This window comes from Amphiprion ocellaris, chromosome 12 (genome assembly GCF_022539595.1).
Source record: "Amphiprion ocellaris isolate individual 3 ecotype Okinawa chromosome 12, ASM2253959v1, whole genome shotgun sequence".
Lineage (NCBI taxonomy): Eukaryota > Metazoa > Chordata > Actinopteri > Pomacentridae > Amphiprion > Amphiprion ocellaris.
In genome coordinates this window covers 30481747-30496720 of record NC_072777.1, presented here as the reverse complement: position 1 = coordinate 30496720, position 14974 = coordinate 30481747, and the positions used below count along the sequence as shown (strand labels likewise).

The 14974-nt window shown below is 36.7% G+C and overlaps 1 protein-coding gene and 1 long non-coding RNA gene across 2 annotated transcripts in view; both read left to right on the top strand.

Annotated features, from left to right (window-relative positions):
• entpd5b (ectonucleoside triphosphate diphosphohydrolase 5b) overlaps nucleotides 1-762 on the top strand; it is a 63775-nt gene extending 63013 nt beyond the window's left edge. The window contains exon 15 of the mRNA XM_055015692.1: nucleotides 392-762. Within this exon, the coding sequence (XP_054871667.1) occupies nucleotides 392-457 (66 nt within the window). The 3' untranslated portion in view covers nucleotides 458-762. The remainder of the gene's footprint in view (nucleotides 1-391) is intronic.
• A 4677-nt stretch (nucleotides 763-5439) lies between these two features.
• On the top strand, nucleotides 5440-14156 carry LOC129350170 (uncharacterized). The gene is made up of 3 exons (XR_008603475.1): nucleotides 5440-6239; nucleotides 8722-9002; nucleotides 13868-14156. It is a non-coding gene; the product is annotated as an uncharacterized LOC129350170 (long non-coding RNA).
• Nucleotides 14157-14974: the final 818 nt, after the last annotated feature.

The following is a 14974-nucleotide window of genomic DNA, read 5'->3' as shown; positions in this document are numbered from 1 at the left end:
GTAAATAAAATAAACACGTAACAATTCATTCTGTGCTATTTTTCAATGTGAGTCAGTGAGTGACCGGTGACTGGCTGCTGCAGCCAATGATGCGATTCACATACGTATTTACCCAATGTTCCCTGTAATTTTTCCTGAGTCTGAGCAAACACACAAACTCCCTGAGCGTCCCTTGGACCACTGTGAGCAACATCAGACGTGTGCACTGTGGTCACACCAGCATCACATCCATTCAAGTTACATGGTTCATTAAAAGAATCAAATTAAAGCATTTACATTTCTGTTAAAACATTTTGACAACAGGAACCAGTTGAAGGCTGCAGTGATTTTAGTGACACTACAATGTATAAGAGTGAAGTTATTGAATATTTGTCTCTCTTTTCTGTTGCAGCGGTTTTGCAAATTGCAGATGGACCCTGTTCACTCCATAGACACCAATGTTATTCCTGTAGCTTGAAAGACAGCTACTTTTGATAAAACTGGGCTTGTAGCACATTGTCTGCCTTGCAACAATGGGAAAGAGGCACCGTTTATGTTTTGACAACCTATATCTAATGAGTTATTGATGCTGGAAGTCTGAATCTGTGAATATCTTTCCAACTTTACTGAACTTGGGGCCACTACCACCTAAGGAGTGATATATTTAATTTTGAAAAAAGCATTTAGCCATACTTAAAGATTTAAGTGCTTTATTAACACAGAACTAAACATTTTGTATTGTTTTATTATCACAGTTTCTGTCTGAAAAGAGGTGGCATCATTTTAAACAGTGAAATCAAACTAACAAAATGTAATGACCAACCAGTGAGCAATACTGGATTCTGCAAAAACATAAACAACTTTTTTAAAATCTAAATCTTATCTTAACACAGTTAATGTATGAACTTATTTTTGTGTGTATGCATGTATTTATTTATTTAGTACTGTTAACATATCAGAGTTCTGAGTAAATTTTTCTTAAGATAGTCAAAGGCCATTTATTGATTACATATAGGCTATTAAATGTTTATTAAAAACTAAAAAGCATTTTTAAAAAAACAATTCAATTCAATTCAATTCAATTCAATCTTATTTATATAGCGCCAATTACAGTCAAATTGTCTCGAGACGCGTTACAGAACCAATATGCCTGACCCCCAGAGCAAGCCAAAAGGTGACAGTGGCAAGGAAAACACCCTTTTAACAGGGAAAAAAACCTCAAGCAGAACCCAGCTCTAATGTGGGGGGACCCATCTGCCTGCTGGCCGGGCAGGTTGACTTAGGCATTTATTGAGTCACTAAAATACTGTAGAGTACAGACCACATCAGCATGATTATAAGCATCCTCTGGTAAATGAACAACCAGATACTGATGTCTCTCACCATATGGACTTCAGGAGATGACTGGGGGATGATAAACTGTGACCTACTGGTTGGATTCTCTCTGTTCTCATGTTTCTTACATGTTTGTCCCCTGACAGCCGGGTCCTAATGTTTTTTGAGCAACACACCATACTATGATGTTTTTACAATGATGGTTCTACTATGAAGCCAGTTTGACATGTTCAGGTGTTCTTTGTGTGAAAACTCAGAGATTTCAGGGATCAGAAGGTGGTTTTCAACTTTCTTTGTTAACTTTCTGCTTCAACTTTAAATTAAATTTCCTTCACTAAGCCAGCCCTCTGGACTTCCAGGAAGCTGTGTTCCTATTGGCTGTCCAGGTGGCTGCTTGGTGTTATCAGGAACACCTGAGCAGCTTGGTGTTATCAGGAACACCTGAGCAGCTCAGTGTCTTCCTGCTTTATTTAGCTGCAGACAAACATTTCCTCTGCTTCTCCACCACTGAACCGGGTTTGGCTCCATTGCTTTAGTTTGTTCTTTAGGCGTTGGCTTGCAGCTTCCAGCAGTAAAATAGACTTTAATGTGTTTCTTGGTGTGTTTTAGGGCTTTGTACTGGATAGTTGTCTTGGTAAATGTGGTTCTTTATCCACAGTTAGCACATGGTGGTAATGTGTGCAGTGATTAGTGGATTTGGTCCAGCTGAGTTGTGTCTTTATCTTGGCTGTAGTGAGTCTTCAGAGGTTTTTGGTCAGACACATTCTGTATTCTTGTTTGTGGACCAGTGTTGGTTGTCCAGAAGGTAAGAGCTCCTGTCCTGATTCTCTGTTCTCAGAGGTTCTCTGGTAGGCTGCAGGAGACTTTAGCGTTTGGGTTGTACTAGTTTGGTTTTTGTATGGTTTCATTTGGACGACTATCTTGAGGCCCCTCCATGTGGTTTAGTGAGGTTTTCTGGAACCGTTCTACAAAGCAACCTGCAGCAGAAGAGACTTTGAGAGTTTTTAGGAAGTTCTGGAGAGCAGACTTTAGAGCAGCAGAAACATTTGTCTGCAGTTTGAGCAGGAGAAGGTGAGCTTCAGAGTAGAAATGAGGAGAAGGAAACCTTCTTGACCCGTGTGGTGAGGTCCTGTACCAAGAGTTTGAGCAGGTTGTGAAGAGTCTGTAGTTCTTTGGTCTGAAAGCACAAGAAGAGTCGACTCATTAAAGGAGAAAACAGGAGATATTGTTGGTTCTTCTGTCGCTCTGCAGTTTCCAGTTTCCTTAGACTGAATATCAAGTTTATATTTTAACTGATTTCCCATGTGAGCCCAAGAAGACTTCAATAAACTCCCTCCATCCCCTGAACACAACATATTTTATTACCATGTTAATTTTTTTTTTTAATGTTTTTGAGTTTTAATCACAGTTTTAGCATAGTTTTTTTTCTCTTTGCTTGTTTAGTTTTGTCATCTGTGTGAAAGGTGCTAAACAAATAAAGTTGAATTGATAAACTGAATAACTGAATAACTCATGATTGTGACAACAGAAGTATTTTCGTTGTGATTTAAGGGTTTATTTCATTTTTAAGGTTGGGGTTAAAATCTTGACAGAAGAAGAAGATTAAAGAAATAAACTACATAACAAAAAGCAATTAAATCAAAGGAAAAAAATTAATACAATCAAACTTTAAAAAAGTTTTATTATTAAAAAGATTTAAGAAATTAAAGAAGTAATTTTCTAATTATACATTTAATTTTTTAATTAAATGTTTTGTCTTTTTAAAGGTTTAATAATCCAATTAAATGTTTTGTCTTTTTAAAGGTTTAATAATCCAATTAAATGCTTCGTCTTTTTAAAGGTTTAATAATCCAATTAAATGCTTTGTCTTTTTAAAGGTTTAATAATCCAATTAAATGTTTTGCATTTTTTAAAAGGTTTGATACTCTTCTTGTGTAATTGTATTTTTTAAATGTTTAATGATGGAAAATATTTTATCTGTACTTTTGAATATTTGTATTTTAAAAATTTTGTATAATTTCATAATGACATGTATTGTATCTTGCTGAATTATCTCATTCAATATTTTGTCTGTTTAATATAATTTAATTGTAATTAATATTTAACTCTATTAAACAGACAAAATATTGAATGAGATAATTCAGCAAGATACAATACATGTCATTATGAAATTATACAAAATTTTTAAAATACAAATATTCAAAAGTACAGATAAAATATTTTCCATCATTAAACATTTAAAAAATACAATTACACAAGAAGAGTATCAAACCTTTTAAAAAATGCAAAACATTTAATTGGATTATTAAACCTTTAAAAAGACAATGCATGGGTGCTCATATAGCTCAACGGGTTAAGTGGGTGACCCATGTACAGGGGCTGGTCCCCAACGCAGCGGCTCGGGTTCGAGTCCTGCTCGCGGCCCTTTGCTGCATGTATTCCCCCATTTCCTGTCTGTCTCTCATTATGCCTATCCGATAAAAAACTGAAAAAGGCCAAAAAAAACAATACCGTTAATTTAAAAATTAAATGTTTAATTAGAAAATTACATCTTAAAGACAATAAAACTTCAAATAGGAATTACACCGAAAATACAATGAAGCATTTAAAAAGAAAATTAAACATTGAAAGGTGGTAAAACATTTAAAAAGAAAAACCTTAAAGATTTAATCGAAACATTAACTATTAGGAAAGAAAAACGAACTCAAACAAGCCAATAAAACGTTTGAAAAAACAATTAAACATTTAAAAGACAAAACATTTGGAAATCAAATCAGACATTAGAAAAGAATAAAAGGTGAGAAAAGAGCAAAACTAAACGTTTAAGAAGAATCAAACTAAAGACGAAACATTTCAAAAGACACCAGTTAGACTTTAGAAGATCAAATTAAACAGAAGAGACAATAAAAGGATGAAAAAGAGCAAAAATAGATGAAGGTCTTCAAGCGTTTTCTAGTCTGAAACGAAAACATGAAGTTGTTTCTTCAAACATTTCCTCTTTCTATGTTCTTGGTTTAATTGTGGACAGATTTACTAAGAACTCATTTCAGAAAACTGCTTTCCAGATAAAGTCTACTAGTAGTTGAAGGTATTTATCAAACTAATGTTACCTTCTGATCTCCACAAACTTTACTGTTCAGTGAAGAGAATCAAAGTTTGTTGAGGATTTCTAAAAAACCCACAGGTGAAGGTTTGAGAAGAACTCAGATGGATGATCTAAATGTGAAATCAAGACTCATGGTCACAAGTTTTAAGGCTTCTGTTAACTAGAAAGTTCAAACTAAGAAGTACTGAGAAACTTTTAAAATTTCAGTCCTCAGACTGTCTGAAGGTTCAAACTAAAAGAGAACTACTCAGGAACTTAGAAGATTTCAGTCCTCAGACTGTCTGTCTCAATCGTACGACGCAGTGTATAACTGTATGCAGCACAGTGAGACGGCATACTTGTTTCAGTTTCCACGCCGTCTACATCAACTGAATGCACTGAAACTTTTCCCCCACTAGCTTAGCCTCGCTGTAGTACGCAGTTCAAAGGGGCGTGTCCTATCTACTCATTCATATCTATGACAACAACGGTGGTAGCTGCACATAAGGACGCCTGACGCTGATTAGCTGCGTAAATACCATTATATACAGTCTATGGTAAATACGTATGTGAATCGCATCATTGGCTGCAGCAGACAGTCACCGGTCACTCACTGACTCACACTGAAAAATAGCACAGAATGAATTGTTACGTGTTTATTTTATTTACAATTTAGGTTGTATTTTTTTTTGTGCGCAGCGCAGATCTTCTGTGCGCGGAGACCGTGTCAGCAGTGCGCAATTGCGCACGCGCGCAGCTTAGAGGGAACAGTGTATTTACCATAGACTGTATATAATGGTATTTACGCAGCTAATCAATGTCAGACGTCCTTATGTGCAGCCACCACCGTTGTTGTCATAGATATGAATCAGTAGATAGGACACGCCCCTTTGAGCTGCGTGCTACTGTGAGGCTAAGCTAGTGGGGGCAAAGTTTCAGTGCATTCTGTTGATGTAGACGGCGTGAAAACAGAAACAAGTATGCCGGCTCACTGTGCTACATACAGTTACACACTACGTCGTACGATTGAGACAAGGAAACTTGGAATGACTTTTCATAGGTAAGAATAGTTTTTGGCTCTTTTTTCATTATGAACTCTTGTTGAGAGCTTCCAGTCTATGAGAGCTAACTAGTTAGCCACTAGCAAAACGCTAAGGCGAGCTAGCAGCTTGACAACCAAATACCAGACGATTAATAGTAGCTGTAGTATAGTTGTACAAGCAGTAGTAGTAATACTAAAAGTACAAGCAGCAGTAGTAGTATAAACAGCTATTAGAGTCATAGAAGTAGTATCAGCATTTGTAATAGTATTACAAGTTGTAGTAGCAGTGCCAGTATCAGCAGCAGTAGTGAGTGTACTACTAGTAGTAGTCACATTGCTATTACTACCACCAATACTACCAATAGTAGTTATAAAGCCTAACTCATGTATATCCAGATTACCATCTATGTTCTTCCTCCAAACCCATTATATGATTGGGATTACAGGCAGTTCTTTAGGACTGCTCTCAAATAATTGAAATGTTACTAAACAAGGTTATACTTATCAAATTAAATAGCTCTGGTCTCCAGTATATTGGCGAATTCGGTTCTTTGTACTTAATTTATTAGCATGATTTCTTTTTAATATGTTTTGTACAGACTTAATTATTTCTCTGTCTACTTTTCTTACTCCATGTAGGTTTCCCAGAGACTATGGGTTGAGGAGGAATTGGAAGTTTGTCGGCTTAGACCTGGTGTCATTCCATCGGTGTTAAACTTCCCGGCTCATCTTGGAAGAGTACGTGCCAGAAAGACCACGACCAAGCAGCCTTGAGATCTTAGGCAGCGTCTCCCTCAGGTGGGTGTCGACGGTGTTCACAGTCAGGTCTGTGGTAATCCCTTCAAAAAACAAAACAGAAAAAAATCTAGATTATAAATCAACATGTAACCAAAGCACTCTGTGTATAACGCCATAGTATAGGATGTAGTTCAGAAAACGTCAAAGTATAGTATGCTTTACTCAAGAATAACATAGTATGGCCTGTAGTTCATAGTACAGCATGTTGGCAAGAAAAAAAAAACAAAACATAGATTATTATGTGGTTCAAAAAGCGCAAAACGCCCTGTCTCCCCTTCCTTGTTTGCACTTGCTGTCGAACCTTTAGCCCTATGGCTTCGTAGTGAAAGGAAATTTGAAGGGATTTCTCGATTTGGTCTCTCTCACAAACTATCTCTATATGCAGATAACCTTCTGTTATACATCACCAATCCAGCTTCGTCCCTCCCTGCCATCTTGGATATTTTAGAACAATTCAGGAAATTATCTGGCTATAAAATTAACCTGCACAAAAGTGAGTATCTTCCAATCAACTCCCCTGCTGAGAACCCCCATCCCACCCTTCTCCTCTTCAGGAAAGCGACCCAAGGATTAAAATACCTAGGCATCGCTGTAACAAAATCATTCTCTGAATTATTTGCAAAAAACTTCCAACCGCTACTTGAGCGCTGTAAATCAGATTTAATTAGGTGGTCCACTATCCCTTTGTCACTACTGGGTCGTATTAATCTGATTAAAATGATGATACTTCCCCGTTTTCTTTTTGTTTTCGAACACGTTCCGGTGTTCGTCTGCAAGTCTTTTTTTTCCACACTCAACCAATTGATTAACTCCTTTTTGTGGTGCAATAAACGAGCTCGCATAAAAAGATCAACTCTTCAACTTCCCAGATCTCTCGGAGGTCTGTCCTTACCAGACTTTCAGCGATACTACTGGGCTAGTAATATCAACAAAATCCTTTTCTGGAGCATTAAGATCGCTCCTATTGAGGGATCACAATCTCTGACGAACAATGGGAACGTATGGTCAATCTCGTTTATACGTCCTCCATATGCGCCAGGCATAAACTCCTACAGTGCAAGATCTTACACAGGAGCCACTTCACCAATGCAAAATTAGCCAAAATTTATCCAGGTAGAGTTGATTCCTGCAACAGATGTAATCTCTCACCGGCTGACCACGTGCACATGTTTTGGTCATGCCCCAAACTCACTGAATTCTGGCGTGCCATCTTCAACACACTAGGAAGGGTCCTCTGTCGTACAGTGAACCCTGACCCCCTCGTCTCTCTTTTTGGATTGCCCCCAGCACTCGGTTGGTCCAAGTCCTCACAGCATGTTATTGCTTTCACCACTTTGCTTGCCAAGAGACTCATTCTCCTTCAATGGACTCACTCATCCCCACCAACACATAATAGATAGATTCAAGAAATTTTACATTGCGTGAGACTCGAGAAAATCAGATTCTTCCTTAAGGGTTCCCTGCAGGCCTTTCAAAAAATTTGGCTGCCCTTCCTACTTCATATAGACACCTTGCACATTGAAGCTGAAACCCATTGAACCGCTGAGCCGACGATTATGTTTATAATTTTTTTTTTTAATTAACTCTCTTTTTTCTCCTTTTTCTCTTATTATTAGTATTTCTCCCCCTCCTCTTCTCCCCATTCTGTTGTCTGTGATATGAATGAGAGTGATTGAGTGAGTCGTTGGGGTGGGAAAGGATACTTGCCTTCTAATGCACCTTGGTTTTAAGGAGACACTTATTCTCAACTGTTGCAGGGTTTAATTCGTTTGAGGAATGACTACTGCTGTACATTTGTAAAGTCTTGTTATGTCTCTGTACCCATCCTATACATGGAAAAAATCAATAAAAACATTTGACAAAAAAAAGGTATGTAATTCAAGAAAACATCAGAGTATATGTCATCTAAAAAAATGCCATAGAATAATAATTTCATTGCACAAGTAAAAGTATAGTAATTTTTAAAACTGTTCGAATTCTTGTATGTTGCTAAAAAAAAACTAAAACAAAAAAAACGTCACAGTAGTATGTCAATTAAAAAAGCCTATAGTATAGCGTGTCGCCCAACAAACATCATAGTATAGCATGTCACTCTAAAAACGTCACAGTATAGCCTTTAGTCCACAGCTGTCAGTAGGTGAGGAGCAACACAAAAACAGTCCAAACGCTGGTTTCCAGAGGGTTAGATGAGAATTTATTTGAAAGAGTAAGTTTACAACAACACAACATGTGAGGGGGTTAAAAACAAATGGGTGTTAGTAAAATAAAAATAAACAGAACTAAAAGTGAACTTCATGTTGACATTGATGGGCATTCCAACCAGGAACAAAGTAAAAGATAATCAATAGGAAAAAAACCTCTTCCTGTTCACCTCTTAAAACCCAAAAACACACCGCAGTAGCACCCTAAACTAAAACTACCAATGGGTTCCCTGTTTTCCTTTCTGAACAATTCAAAGGTCCCTCTCTATCTCCCCACACAGCCACCAACCACTGGAACACATCTCCAAAGTTCTGCTGGGCCAGCTCAGCTTCCCCTCAGAAGAAGTGCCGCCACCTGCCAGATGAAGGAGCCTTTTGAGAGGCAGCTGGCATCGTGATTGGACTGTACTTTGGTCTGTTCCAATCCAGCTTCAGCTCCAGAGACGGCAGGCGGGACGAGTCAACGGAGGCCTGGTGGACGAAGGCATGCAGCTGAGTACAATCCAGAAAACAACAAAGGAGGAGTGCAGCGGCTCAGGACCAGAACAACCAGAGTAGCAGGGTATGTCTCTGAGAAAACATCATAGTATAGCCTTTGGTATGAAAAAACGCCATCATATACATCGTATAATGTACAAATAACAAGTGAAAGGAAAGAGACATACATTGTAGAATTGTAGTAATTGTGGGCTGACTGATTTACTGATTATCAGTATTTTATTTTTTACTGATTTACGGTAATAAATACATTTAAAAATGGTGCTACTTTGGCTCTGAACCTTTATCTACCTGTGGTCGCTCTGTCTTCTGGAGTGATTTGATTGGTTATACGTAACGAATAAAACTCCTTTAACTTAACATATGTAAACAAAACAAAAACGTATCAACAAAGTTTTCTGTTAGAGTTTGTGTTCTTCTAAGTTTAACTCCAAGATTTTAAATACTTTCATTTACTGCAAATGAATATCTACTCCAAATGTCTCACTAATAATCATTATCAGCCTTAAAAACCCACAAAACACCCCTCTATACTCGACGACACTTAGTACAGTCCGGTTCCCCCTTCTATAAATCTGCTTGAAATCGTCCACTTCCTGTTTGTCAAAGTGGCCTTCTACCTGGACAGGTTTTGTTGGAGCTCATGCAGCAAACATTTTGGGTAACTGCACTTTAATATGGATGGATGACACTGAATTAGAGTCTGTTTTAATGAGACTGAGTTAAGATGTGTAGCTCTGTCATTAAATAGGAAATGATTTCTCAGAATTCACAGAGAAAAGTCTGAAATGTTTGCTAGGTTAGTGTCCCACATGTTCTTTGGCTCAGCTAGAGCTAACTCTCCAACTTCTGGATCTCTTGAGTTGCTTGTTAAAATATCTTGCTAGAGGTGCTGAAGCTCAGAAAGTCTGAGATGTTTGTTCAAAATAAGCTCATTCTCAAGTCTTCTCTGAACTGTCCTCTTTTGTTTGAACTTTCCCTAAACTTAGGAGTTAATGACAGAGCAGCACATTCAGACTCAGTCTCACTTATGTAGAGATTAAACTTCAGTGTCATTCATTGATGTTAAAGTGCAGTTTTTCAAATGTTTGTTGCACATGCTCCCGACCAAACCAGTCCAGGTGGAAGACGATGTGAAGAGAAAGCTCCAGAGGATGAATATCACACATTTACTTTGGAAATAAATGTCCTTTAATTAGACATTGTCATGCAAAAGTTGGATTTCCCTTTAATGATGTTCAAATCTTTGTTGAGTGTTTTGTTGATGTTGGTTTCTAAATGTTTTCTGACACTCGGCCCCAAAGATTAAAACCTTCTACGGCTCACAAGCTGCAATTCACACATTATCAACTATCTTTCTGACTAAACTAAGATTAAAAAGTGAAAAACTGCCTGATTCCTGCATCATGAATGTAATGTAAGTCTTTTTGGTTTTTATGATAGTAAACCGAATATATTTGGGTTTGACATTTTATAAACCAAAACAAGCAATGAATTACTGGAGAAAACAATCAAGAGATTAATGGACAAAGAAAATGTGTTTTCCAACATATATGGCTGAATTACTCCAACATTACAAGATACATACAATTTAAATTCTATTTTATTTATATAACACCAATTACAGGTCAAATTGTCTCAAGACGCTTTATTTTTATATTTTTTGTCATATTTAAAATATGACAAAGTAAGAAATTTAAACCTCTTGACTAATCCAATTTATTATATGGTTTTTAAGAGACTAATCGACAAGTAAAATAACTTTCTCCAGTAAAACTAATAAACATGAGGTCAAATAGAAGGAAAAGTTTTAAATACTGCAGTCCCACGATGACAAGAATAAAGTTTCTCAACAAAAAGTAAATCTGCTGGTGGATTCCATTAAAGTCCTAATAAATGATAAAGTGTCATACTAAAGGTTTGTGGTGCTAAAAATGTCAAAGTAAAGATATGAAGTTGAACATGTGGATGGAGGTTGATAAAAGTTGACCTCCCTTCATTTCTCTGGAGCCGACTCCATGGATTTTATGGATGGTGGTTAAAGACCTGCTCTTCTAGTGGTCTTCCTTCTAGTCGCTGTAAAAAGTCTGTCCATCCTGGCCGACTTCAACACCTCTTCATGACAACTTGTTCTGCCTCCGACCTGGTGGAAACTCCAGAAACTCGGGAAAACCCGTGGAGACTCGAAGAACTCGTGGAGACTCGAAGAACTCGTCGGGCGGGGGAAGGTGTGGTGGGTGGTGGGGGGAGGTGGGGGAGTAGAGGGGGGAGGCCGCCACCCACCTCCCCGCCTACTCTCCGCCCTGACTCCACCCAGACTCCGCCTTGGCTCCACCCATGTGGTCACTTAAGGAACTACGATGCCAAAGGGACGACGAATTTATTTCTTTGTATCTGATCTGTAGCTCAGTGAGTTAAGGATTTACCTATGGAGCTGCAGGTCGCTGGTTCAAGACCAGACCCTTCTTAAGTTTTTTGAAAATCCTGACAAAGACAAAGAAAGAAAAATGCCGGTGGTGGGTCTTGAACCTGCGACCTTCCACTTGGTAGTCCGTCTTCTTATCCCCTGAGCTATTCGCTCAGATACTAATTCTTCTTTTTTTTGCGCATTTATCATCTATTTTTCTTCGTTTTCGAGGTTTTTTTTAACTTGAGTCTTGACTCAACCGTTTTTCTCAGGAGGTTGGACTTCAGCCTTTGTGCTGGAGGGTGGAACCTTCAGTTCCAAGACTTTCCAAAGCCTCCACACCTCCCGAGTCCTCAGGACCTGAGCTTTCACACAGTCTGAGGGATGAAATTTTCTAAGTCCCACAGTAGTTCTCTGTTAGTTTGAACCTTCAGACAGTCCAAGGACTGAAATCCTCTAAGTTCCTGAGTAGTTCTCTGTTAGTTTGAACCTTTAGACAGTCCAAGGACTGAAATCTTAAAAGTTTCTCAGTACTTCTATGTTAGTTTGAACCTTCAGACAGTCTGAGGACTGAAATTTTAAAAGTTCCTGAGTACTTCTCTGTTAGTTTGAACCTTTCGACAGTCTGAGGACTGAAATCTTAGAAGTTCTTGAGTAGTTCTCTGTCAGTTTGAACCTTTCGACAGTCTGAGGACTGAAATTTTAAAAGTTTCTCAGTACTTCTCTGTTAGTTTGAACTTTCTAGTTAACAGAAGCCTTAAAACTTCTGATGATTAGTCTTGATTTCACATTTAGACCATCCATCTGAGTTCTTCTCAGACCTTCACCTGTGGGTTTTTTAGAAATCCTCAACAAACTTTGATTCTCTTCACTGAACAGTAAAGTTTGTAGAGATCAGAAGGTAACATTAGTTTGATAAATACCTTCAACTACTAGTAGACTTTATCTGGAAAGCAGTTTTCTGAAATGAGTTCTTAGTAAATCTATCCACAATCAAACCAAGAACATAGAAAGAGAAAATGTTTGAAGAAACAACTTGATGTTTTCATTTCAGACTAGAAAACCCTTTAAGACTTTTATCTGTTTTTGCTCTTTTTGATAGTTTTATTGTCTCTTCTGTTTAATTTGATCTTCTAAAGTCTAACTGGTATCTTTTCAAATGTTTTGTCTTTAGTTTGATTCTTCTTAAATGTTTAGTTTTGCTCTTTTCTCACCTTTTATTCTTTTCTAATGTCTGATTTGATTTCCAAATGTTTTGTCTTTTCAATGTTTAATTGTTTTTTCAAATGTTTTATCGGCTTGTTTGAGTTTCTTTTTCTTTCCCAATATTTAATGTTTCGATTAAATCTTTAAGGTTTTTCTTTTTAAATGTTTTACCACCTTTTAATGTTTAATTTTCTTTTTAAGTGCTTCATTGTATTTTCTGTGTAATTCCTATTTGAAGTTTTATTGTCTTTAAGATGTAATTTTCTAATTAAACATTTAATTTTTAAATTAAATGTTTTGTCTTTTTAAAGGTTTAATAATCTAATTAAATGTTTTGCATTTTTTAAAATGTGTAATGTTCTGCTTGTTTTATTGTATTTTTTAAATGTTTAATTATGGAAAATATTTTATCTGTAATTTTGAATATTTGTATTTTAAAAATTTTGTTTAATTTCATAATGACATGTATTGTATCTTGTTGAATTATCTCATTCAATATTTTGTCTGTTTAATAGTTAAACATTAAATACAATTAAATTCTATTAAACAGACAAAATATTGAATGAGATAATTCAACAAGATACAATACATGTCATTATGAAATTAAACAAAATTTTTAAAAGACAAATATTAAAAATTACAGATAAAATATTTTCCATAATTAAACATTTAAAAAATACAATTAAACAAGAAGAACATTAAACATTTTAAAAAATGCAAAACATTAAATTAGATTATTAAACCTTTAAAAAGACACAACATTTAATTAAAAAATTAAATGTTTAATTAGAAAATTTCTTAAATCGTTTTAATAATAAAACTTTTTAAAAGTTTTATTGTATTAATTTTTTTCCTTTGATTTAATTGCTTTTTGTTATGTAATTTATTGCTTTAATCTTCTTTTTCTGTCAAGATTTTAACCCCAACCTTAAAAATGAAATAAACCCTTAAATCACAATGAAAATACTTCTGTTGTCACAATCATGAGTTAGTCAATTATTCAGTTTATCAATTCAACTTTATTTGTTTATCGCCTTTCACTCAGATGACAAAACTCAACAAGCAAAGAGAAAAAAAACTATGCTAAAACTGTGATTAAAACTCAAAAACATTTTTAAAAAAAAGATTTAACATGGTAATAAAATATGTTGTGTCCAGGGGATGGAGGGAGTTTATTGAAGTCTTATTGGGCTCACATGGGAAATCATTTAAAATATAAACTTGATATTCAGTCTAAGGAAACTGCAGAATGACAGAAGAACCAACAATATCTCCTGTTTTCTCCTTTAATGAGTCGACTCTTCTTGTGCTTTCAGACCAAAGAACTACAGACTCTTCACAACCTGCTCAAACTCTTGGTACAGGACCTCACCACACGGGTCAAGAAGGTTTCCTTCTCCTCATTTCTACTCTGAAGCTCACCTTCTCCTGCTCAAACTGCTGACAAATGTTTCTGCTGCTCTAAAGTCTGCTCTCCAGAACTTCCTATAAAAACTTAGTCTCTTCTGCTGCAGGTTGCTTTGTAGAACTGTTGCAGAAAACCTCACTAAACCACATGGAGGGGCCTCAAGATAGTCGTCCAAATGAAACCATACAAAAACCAAACTAGCACAACAACTCAAACGCTAAAGTCTCCTGCAGCCTACCAGAGAACCTCTGAGAACAGAGAATCAGGACAGGAACTCTTACCTTCTGGACAACCAACGCTGGTTCACAAACAAGAATACAGAATGTGTCTGACCAAAAACCTCTAAAGACTCACTACAGCCAAGATAAAGACACAACTCAGCTGCATCAAATCCACTAATCACTGCACACATTAGCACAATGTGCTAACTGTGGCTAAAGAACAACATTTACCAAGACAACTATCCAGTACAAAGCCCCAAAACACACCAAGAAACACATTAAAGACGATTTTACTGCTGGAAGCTGCAAGGCAACGTCTAAAGAACAAACTAAAGCAACAGAACCAAACCCAGTTCTGTGGTGAAGACAATCAGAGGAAATGTTTGTCTGCAGCTAAATAAAGCAGGAAGACACTGAGCTGCTCAGGTGTTCCTGATAACACCAAGCAGCCACCTGGACAGCCAATAGGAACACAGCTTCCTGGAAGTCCAGAGGGCTGGCTTAGTGAAGGAAATTTAATTTAAAGTTGAAGCAGAAAGTTAACAAAGAAAGTTGAAAACCACCTTCTGATCCCTGAAATCTCTGAGTTTTCACATAAAGAACACCTGAACATGTCAAACTGGTTTCATAGTAGAACCATCATTGTAAAAACGTCATAGTATGGTGTGTTGCTCAAAAAACATTAGGACCCGGCTGTCAGGGGACAAACATGTAAGAAACATGAAAACAGAGAGAATCCAACCAGTAGGTCACAGTTTATCATCCCCCAGTCATCTCCTGAAGTCCATATGGTG